The sequence below is a fragment of the Epinephelus fuscoguttatus genome, linkage group LG6, assembly GCF_011397635.1.
Source record: "Epinephelus fuscoguttatus linkage group LG6, E.fuscoguttatus.final_Chr_v1".
In the NCBI taxonomy this organism is placed as follows: Eukaryota; Metazoa; Chordata; class Actinopteri; order Perciformes; family Serranidae; genus Epinephelus; species Epinephelus fuscoguttatus.
Genome location: NC_064757.1, coordinates 13,655,223 through 13,665,175, shown reverse-complemented (window position 1 = coordinate 13,665,175; position 9,953 = coordinate 13,655,223). Strand labels below are relative to the sequence as shown.

General features: G+C 41.1%; 1 protein-coding gene across 1 annotated transcript; it reads right to left on the bottom strand.

Annotated features, from left to right (window-relative positions):
- Nucleotides 1-81: 81 nt before the first annotated feature.
- ggt5a (gamma-glutamyltransferase 5a) lies at nt 82-9,953 on the bottom strand. The gene is made up of 12 exons (XM_049579397.1): nt 9,650-9,953; nt 9,129-9,256; nt 8,938-9,033; nt 5,824-6,010; nt 5,557-5,717; nt 5,169-5,315; nt 4,784-4,914; nt 2,653-2,837; nt 2,277-2,368; nt 1,337-1,443; nt 1,044-1,154; nt 82-959 (listed from the first exon to the last, which is right to left on the bottom strand). Exons 1-12 carry the CDS (start codon nt 9,814-9,816, stop codon nt 813-815), a joined length of 1,659 nt encoding a protein of 552 aa, XP_049435354.1. The 5' UTR covers nt 9,817-9,953; the 3' UTR covers nt 82-812.

Below are 9,953 nucleotides of genomic sequence, written 5' to 3'. Positions count from 1 at the left end.
TGTCGGGTGTTTTTGGATGTTTAAACACAGTGATCACTGATTTCATAGATAGAACCATATAAAGACACAAAAGTAGCCAAGAACTTTTATTTTTGACAAATTTAAATACATTTTCACCAAAAATTGATGCCAAAAAGGCACAAATCGGTGCGTAAAAAAATTCACCAGAATGCATAAAGTGTATCAGTGTTGAAACTAACCCTACGCCCTTGCACTGTAGCATGAAACATGTTAAAAAAAAAACATATTTATTTGAATATTATACATAATATCCATATTTAATTCACTGCATATTCCATAAACATTGCTACAGGTTACAGCATATAATGGAGGTGACAGAATAACTTTGGTACTAAGAGTGTGAATAATAGAAATACCAGCTATGAACAAGTAATAACTTAATAAAAAAGCCTGTTATATATTTTATGTCTCAGATAATAACATGAATGCACTATCAAGTCATTTGTATGATGTAAAAAATGTTCTTACAAGAGAAAGATTCAAAAAGTAACAATAAAATGCTACAGATTTGTCCAAACAAGCCGAACAGAGGAGTCACTGGGGTCAGATACAGTCACAGTTTCTTCTTTCACAGTAAAATCCATCATGTCACCATTACAGTCCGTTCTGTTCAGACGCCACGTGTTTAACTGCTACATGTTAGACTGTGTGTTCAGCTGAAGAGGCCTGTTGTTCAGTGACTTGTTCAATGATTTAACACCATCTGTTGAAGCCTTTGTGGTTTTGTGGCTGTGAAAGGTCTCTATAACCTTCAGGCCCTCCTGAATAACCAATATCAGCAGCTCGCAGTCTCAGTAACCGGCTGCTTCACCCAGTTTCCTGGCATCAGACACAGCACAGATGCAGCCGTCCTTCTTCTCCACAGCATTGACCACGTTGAAGAAATATTTTGCACTTTCATGTTTGTGCCCCAGAGCCTTCAGAGCCTCGATTACATTCTGAAGGGCAAAGAGGAGGGGAGACTCAGATGGAGCAAATATTATGAGTTATTTTAGTAAATTAGTGTATTTAGTGTGTATCACCTTATCAAAGCCAGGCTCAAACTTCACTGCATTTTGAGAGTCGACAAAAACAACCGGAGCAGCAATCGCCTCCTTGAGGCTTTTTCCAAACCAAAGGTGATTCACGAGTGCCTGGGAGAGAAAACAAAACAATACATTGCAATCTGCCAAATGGGAAAGTGATGAGTGCAGAATGGGTTATGGACATGGTGAAGACGCTCATGAAGACAGTGCTTGCTGTGACAACAGTGAGGGGCATTAGTCTGCAGCAATTTATCTTAATGGCACTTAGTGTGATTGCCCCGGACACATACCGAGATGATCCCAGTCGTGATCATGCTCCCACCGGTCGATCCAATCACCAGCGTCTTCGACTGAGACTTGAGCACAGCGGGGGCCATGGAGGATGGAGGCTGCTCCCCTGACAACACAACAAAAGCCTTGACTGACAGGACAGACGGCTTCAATACAGACTCATCAATGTGAGAGGAACAAGAAGGAAATTATTATAAATGCAATCAGTGGAGTGTGTTTGAATGATGTGAATCACAGGCGTGCATAGAGGACGGAGGGCATTTATTCAGCCCTTTACCTTTGTTCAGCAGCTGGCATCTGACAAAGGAGAAACTCTCTTTGTTAAACAAAGGGTCTATTTTTCTGCAGTTCTAGGTTCATATTAAAGGGCCAAGAGTCGACATGCTAGCAGCTGTGTGTGCCTGTACTTTGGTACAGCGTGTTTTGAGCCGAACCCTAACATCAGCTAGCTAACACACTCACAATGATGCTAATATGCTAATGTTTAGCAGGTACATTGTTATCTATTTATTATCTGAGTTTAGCATGTTAGCATGCTTACATTTGCTTATTAGCACAGTAAAGTACAAAAGACCAGCTGAGGCTGATGGAAATGAATATTATTTACTTAAAATGTTATTGAACAGAGAGGCAGGTTATAACTTAAAGGAGCAGTGTGTGAGATTTAGGGGGATTTAGTGACATCTAGTGTCAAGGATTGCAACCAGCTGAAACTCCTCCTCCTCCTCCTCCTCCTTCAGTGCTCTAAGTTCAGGATGCTTTTACCAGGAGCTGAATTATCCACACAGATCTCTTCCTCCCAAAAACAAAAGGAAATCTACATCTATGGTTCTGTATGCAAGCATATGACAGTGAGCTACTTGTTTCTGAAAACAGAAACAAACCTGTATAACTTGTATTTAAATGACAATGTAAAATACATCGTGCTGATGTGAATACCAGGAAAGATCTTATCGACTCTTCCGCAGAAATCGTACAGCTGGTTGTTGAGGATAACTCCAGTCCTAGGAGAGACAACCTTAGAGCCAAATCTGTGAAGAAAACAAATTAAATGAGCTGGATCTTGACATGAGAGGAAATTGCAATACAGATGCACTACTAAAAAAAACTGAGCTTTCTCTAACTGTGCTGTTCCAGAAAGCCTTTGGACTGTGATGACTGGAGTCTTACAAAAGAGAGATTTATTTTCAAATTCCTTTTACAAAAACACTCATTCCTTAATCTCTTAAATCTTCTTACTCCTCCACATTCAAACCAACAGTAATGCTCAATGGCAGATTTCTCTCTGTGAAACAGAACTCCTTCAAATACTGACATGTGGTTGATGGTGCTGGTGACAGACACAGCAGAGCCATCCTCAGCCAGCACAGACACATGCGTGGTGCCCATGCTGTCCAGATACGGGGTGATGTTGTAATACTGGGGATCGTGAGTCCTGTCGCTGCTGATCAAGCTCTGTATGTGCTTGGCAAAGCTATCCTCTGTGAATTTCCTGGCCATCTGTGAGAGATACAGAGCAGTCAGACACATAACAAAAAACACTCGCTTCAAAGGTGAAGTTATGATCATATTTCAGGCTTCTGGTTGTTTTACAGAGTGAACAAGAAAAAAACCTGTCAGAACTACATTTGAAAGGGAGCTGCAGTCCATTTTTAACCCTTCCAGTCCCTGTTTTTGCCTAACATCTATTTATCTGCCTTTTAAATATATCAAATACATCAAACATTGCACCTTCTACTTTTCAGAATAACTACGCTCATATGAAAACAAAAAATATCTGATATAAATAGCTGGAGTCAAGATTTATGTCTACAGACATCCAGTTACAAAATGCATTTATTAGACATCTAAATGTGTTAAACATGACAACACTTTACAGAACAGGAGTCCAACTAAACAGAGTAATTTCTGAGGTTCTTAGGGAAACTACATTAAAACTATAGTTTACCAAACTACAAGGTACTTCACAGAGCCACACCTGAACTGACACTAAGTGAAGTGTAGGTGTGTTTGATTTAGAAACCAGGGCAGGCCAATCCTGGCCTAGGCAGCCCGAGGATGAGAAGATAGGGAGCAATTGTTCGAGTGGAATCAGGAAAATGCTTAAATTCTACAGAAACACACAGTATTTGATCGCAGACATTTTGGTTGCAAACCAGAGGTTATTTTAGTCAAATTGCAGGTGACTGTCATTAAATGACAACCATTGCCAATGAGCTGTGGCATTGTGCCATATTGTATGACAAAAAAAAATGCTATTTAGATTTGAATGTACTTTAACTGCCACCCAACTAGGTATGCTGCAAATGGCAGTTAAACTACTAAATGACATGTGCTTAGCTAACAGCATTATAACTAATAACACAGTCAAAAATCTAATCAAATGCAACAACTAACCTTTGCTTAAGGTTTCTTATGCTCAAGTCAAACACTGTCACTGACCTAACAGAGAGCCTGTACCCTCCGTCACTTTTGGACAGCGGCACGCAACCAAACCTCATGCATGTGTTTAATAGATCACCATAATAACCCAAGACTGGAGTACTCATGGGGAACATTGATAAGCTGATTGACAGCGAGACCAGTTGATTTAAACATAAGCCTAAAAGTGGGTGGGAGGCCTGCGGATTAAACACTGAGCAGTTCTAAGACCATTATGAGAAATGATGGACAGTTGCTAAGTACATTAACTCCAGTAAGGTATTTAAGTACAATTTAATGTGTTCATACTTTCCTTTTCTCATTTTATGCGACTTTATACTTCTACTACACCACTTTTCAGAGGGAAATATTGTACTTTTTACTCCACTTCATAATCTGACAGCTTGAGTTACTTGTTACTTGGCAGATTTTGGTTTTTACTCCAAAAAACATGTGGTCAACAAATAAAATATTGTGCATTTGTTGTAAATTAAACCTTCTCACAGTAAATAAAGTAGTTAAAGTCAGCTTTATATTGACTAGCTGCAGCTATTCTGCAAAACAATCAAATTTACTTTTATATTTTACATAGATTTACCTGATAATGCTTCTGAAACACTGGGTTTGGGGGTTCTCTGCCAGAACATTTTGCATATGTAACACTTAATATCCTGCATTCTGGTGATTTTTCTTATGCAGCAAATTGTGTCCTTTCCATATCAATGTACGGTGTAAATGTCCTTAATTTTGTCAAAGCTACTTTTATGTTTTTATTTGGGCGGACAAAGGCACATGTTCTAATTGTTGAGGGGGGCGTGTTTCCTGTGTCCCCCCTGAAATCTATGCCTATCTGTTCGGCACTCTGGGAATCACACTGTTAGAGTGCAACTTTCTTTTTTCCAAAACAGTAATACTTAACTGCTAAACTGAGGCATTGCTACTTTTACTTAAGTGAAGAATCTAAATACTTCTTGCACCACTGGTTATAAGCCATAAATAGACTTAACTACTTAAAAATAACTTACTTCCTCTGAGCTGAAGCGTGGATCTCGAATATGTTTCTTTAATCCGTTGGCAAACTTAAAAGCTTCAACAAGGCGATGATAGGCCAGTGTCTTTTGTTCCCCTACCAGAGATGCTGGATTCAAGTTATATCCTGTAAATAAAAGCAAGTGTTTACTTTTCCCAGTGGATTCCACTGCAGTATCTTTGATTCTCCCTCACATGAAACACTCATATTCACACCATCATTCAGTCTCCTCATTTAGGTAAATAACTCGTAAGCAACAACCAAGGAAAGTTTTCATTTGGCATTTTTCTTTTCAACATTTGAACACAGCTAACAAGCTTCATTATATGGTTTCAAAGTGTGGGTGAGCCGCAGCTCTGCAGTCCGTGTGCAGCAGGAACCTTTCATGACGTTAAGGATGAAGCTGAGGATGATGCCTCCTGCAGGGGGTGGGGGTATGTACATCTGGTACTCTCCCAAAGGAACAGCCCACGCATCAGTCACTGTAACATTATACGATGCCAAGTCCTGCGCCGTAAGTGTTCCTCCTGAACAAAAACATTGAAACAAGTGGCTCTGCTAAGCAGAACTGAACAAAGTGCATCTTAGCTCCACATAATCAAGACATTTAATGGATCCAGGCAGCTCACACTGAAGTCTGTGAGTGATTGCTGTAGTGCTTTACAAACCCAATTGATTTGTTCTTTTGTAATTAAATCATTGTGCCATTGTGGCAGAGATGGAAAATGGCTGAAAAAGGAGAGCATGATGAAACCCGTCTGACAATACCTGCCTCCTGTATGTCACGGATTAAATCCTCTGCTATTCTTCCAGTGTAAAAAGCACCCGGCCCATGTTTTGCAATCGTCTCCAAAGTGTCAGCCAGTTTCTCAAACTTAATTATATCACCAGCCTTCAGCAAGTTGCCATTCTTATCTGAAAACAACTTTCTGAAGGACAAATACAAAGAAAGAGAATATCACTTAAATGTAGAAAGGTGAGATATTCATTGTGTGTTTATCACATTATTGAGTCCTGTTTGGGTGGCTTTCATACCGTAGTGGCTGAGTCATGTTTGAATCAGTGAACGGGATGTATCGACCCTGGACCTGAGGAACAGGAAATCCTCCTCTGGCCAGTTTGATGGTCGGCTCGAAGAGGGTGGCCCACTTCAACTTCCCATAAAGCTTGTGTGCCACTTCATAACCCTGAATTTCCCCTGGGACCCCGATCCACTGGCTACCTGGATGGATGGATGGATGGATGGATGGATGGATAGGAAAATAAATATGTACATTTACTCAAGTTCTGTGCTTAAGTACCATTTTGAGGTGCTTGTCATTAACTGATGTAATACTAATTTACTATATCCATCTAAAGGTCTCATGTGTAGGATTTATTGGCATCTAGTGGTGAGGTTGCAAATTGCAACTAACTGAAACTTCACGTGTGCAAAGGAGTGGGAGAATTACAGTGGTCGACAAGAAAATGAAAACCGCCCTACCCAAAGCCAGTGTTTGGTATGTCCATTCTGGGCAACTAGAACAACATGGCGGACTCTGTGAAAGAGGACCTGCTCCATATGTACATATAAACAGCTCAATCTAAGGTAATGAAAACACAATGATTCTTAGTTTCAGGTGATTAATAACTAATGAAAATATAGTTGTCTGTGCAACTGCTCGTTAATGCAAATAGCTAAGCCAATCACATAGCAGCAACTCAAGGAAAGGTGATTTATGTGACTGTGAACATGGCATGGTTGTTGGTGCCAGACAGGCTGGTCTGAGTGTTTCAGAAACTGCGGATCTACTGGGATTTTCACACACAACCATCTCTAGGGTTTACAGAGGATGGTGCGCGAAAGAGAAAATATCCAGTTCTCTGGGTGAAAATGCCTTGTTGATGCCAGAGGTCAGAGGAGAATGGCCAGACTGGTTCAAGATGATAGGAAGGCAACAGTAACTCAAATAACCACTCATTACATAAAAGGTATACAGACGACCATCTCTGAACCAACAACATGTTGAACCTTGAAGCAGATGAGCTACAGCAGCAGAAGACCTCACCGGGTGATGTAACACCATGTCACAAAGCTCAGATCATGTCAAACTGGTTTCTTGAACATGACAATGAGTTCACTGTACTCCAGTGGCCTCCACAGTCACCAAATCTCAATCTAATAGAGCACCTTTGGGATGCAGTAGAACGAGAGATTCGTATCACGGACGTGCAGCCGACAAATCTGCAGCAACTGTGTGATGCTATCATGTCAACATGGATGAAAATCTCTGAGGAATGTTTCCAGCACCTTGTTGAATCTGTGCTATGAAGAATTAAGTCAGTTCTGAAGGCAAAAGGGGGTCCAATTCGATACCAGCAAGGTGTACCTAATAAAGTGACTGTATATACCACCCCTACTCTTTTTTTTTCTTAACTAGACAGCAATGTCTCTTTCCATCAATCATGACCAAGTTATTCAAGATAATCCACAGACTTTGTTGTGAGCAGTTTCATTTGGGAACTATTTTCTTTCTACCAAACTACACCAACCAACCGTACCACAGTGCAGGAGGAAGCGTGTATCTTCTGCTGGCTCACTGCGCACCACTGAGCTAGCTAACGTTGCAGCTAAGCCAAAGAGGACTCCATTAATGTTTACATCCTGTGTTGTCACAAACATGAGCCTCTTGTCCATGAGTAGATGTTCTCTTCTTTCTGCGTGGTGATACGATTGGCAGAGAAAGTTCGATAGAAACAAAAAAGTTTGTCCAACAAGGTCTGTGGGTTATCTCTACAGCCAATATTTTCAACGCTTGGCGACTCACACCAAAACAATCTAGACTGACAAAGCACCACAGGTAGAGGTAATATATGTGTTTTTAATTTAGGGGTGAACTGTCTTTTTAACATAATAATGTAATATAGCAAGAAATACACCAACAGAGACTTGTCGGTGAAGATTCTCAGTCATCCAGGTCATGGTAATCGTAAGTGCTATATTGTAGGCAGCTGGACTTGCTTGCATTTCTTGAAGACGTTTCGCCTCTCATCCAAGAAGCTTCCTCAGTTCTAAATGACTGGTACGAAGTTGCAGGCTATAAACCCTGTGTGGGTGGGAACCCTTGCAGAGTCGTAGGGGTCGGGTGAGCTCTTAGTTTCAGAGTCGTTAAGGTCACAATGTGAGTCGCTGACCCACCTGGCCACCATGTGAGTCGTTAGGATCAGGTGGGACCAGGGGTGAATGGGTGTGAAGTTGTCTGGGGAGGGATCAAGAAATGCAAGCAAGTCCAGTTGCCTACAATATAGCACTTACGACCAACAGAAACAATTTTAGTATTGTTGCTGTCACACTTTAAGCAGTTTTTACTAATAATAATTCTGTACGTTTACTTAAGTAGGATTTGAATGCAGAATATTTACTTAAGATACTTGAGTTAAGAATCAGGGAACTTCTGACACCCCTGAGGTAGGGAAAATCCGAAATATTGGAATGATAGTGATTCACATCTTTTAAATGTCTAACAGAAATGTATTTGTGGATGCTCCTCCATACAAATGTTATCCATTTGTAAAACAATATTAATTAATTACTTAATTTATAGCTTAATGCTACACAGTAAACAAAGGTTGCTGCTGCCTAATAATGTTCTCATAGTATCAGTTCTTTATCGTTCTTTCCTATCTTCTTATACAGGCTTACAAGAACATGTCGCATCATGATTAATGGCTAGTGAAGGCCTCCTGTTCCACTGTGTGTGGGGTCTTAGCTGAGAGCTCAGCTGGTGGCCAGTTCCTATGTCAGGTCTGTTGGGCCCCAAATATGTATACAACCACACTCAACTGCATAGGAAGCAAAAAACAAAGACATTTGCATGTCCAAGAAAGGACTGACAGCACATTCAGCCCTAGACCTGACATAAATATTTGAATTGTGTGCCCTTATGTGGTAACTAAAAGTTCCCCAGATGTGAACCACACTGAATTTCTCAAAAGGAGCAGAATATCTGGGCTTCCCCCTGCTCCCTCTTGCATTATAATGCAGAGACCTAGTAACCTAATACCTGTCACAACAACAGTCTGAGCAAGAAAAACAAGAAATGCTCCCAACAAAAGAATCAGGAAAATAAACTTGCAGGTCTGTGATGGTGTGAAATGTCAGAGCAGTACCTGACACAAACTGGAAGGTCTTGGGACATGACTTGAGCAGGTCAGATTTAAACTTCCCAGGTACAGTCTCTCTGGAGTTGATGATTTTCACTTTGCCTTTAAAAAGAGGAGATAATACCATTTGTCTCCACTGAGTAACACTGGTTACTTCTGCTGTATTTATTATAGGGCTGAATGAATGTGGCTGTTACCAGAGCTGTCCATCACTGTGAATATGGACCCCCCTCCGAGGCCCATACTCTGCGGGTTGATGACGGAGGTGCACAGCAGCGCAGCAATGGCGCCATCTACCGCTGAGCCTCCTTTCTGAAGTATGTCTCTGAAAGATTTTACAATCATCACTCAAATTCTATGCTATTTCCGTTATGGCTCAAATAGCCAACCTACCAGGTAAGCAAATGGCGTGTTTGTGTTTTGCATAGGCTGGTGTTATGGAAAGCATGTTAGTGTTAATGATATGTTCTATATATGGTCTTACATTTGGTTCAGCCAGGCATATTTCTAAGAATTGAAGTTGTCACATCGCTACTGAGGTCTTTAAGCCTTTAATATAGTATGAATAGAATATAGTTAGCAGATAGTTTTCGTTACTCCTCATCAAGATAGCCAGTGCGCGCTGTGCGTAATGCCGCTCCTCATAGGCGCCTAACTGACTAGGACAAATAGCAATGTTTGTGTTGCCATCCTAACAGAAGTGTAAAGTGCCACTCACCGTGCAATCTGCGAACACCTCCCAGAGTCTGCGGCCACTGCAGCGCTTGAGAAAGTGTCACCTGGACACTTGCGCCTCACGAGCACAGCTATACACACAATGACAGCAACCACGCAGAGCAGCATCAGTGCGCAACAAGTGTACACTCTCGCCTTTGACCTCGCCATGGTTGGTATTATCCAATGTTTCCGCGGGGATCATCAAAGTTTCATCTGACCTTTACAGGTTATCTCCTCTGGAACATAAACTTCACTGACTGACTTGACGAGTGGGAGCCCGGTCGCTCCATTAGAAGGGGCGTGCT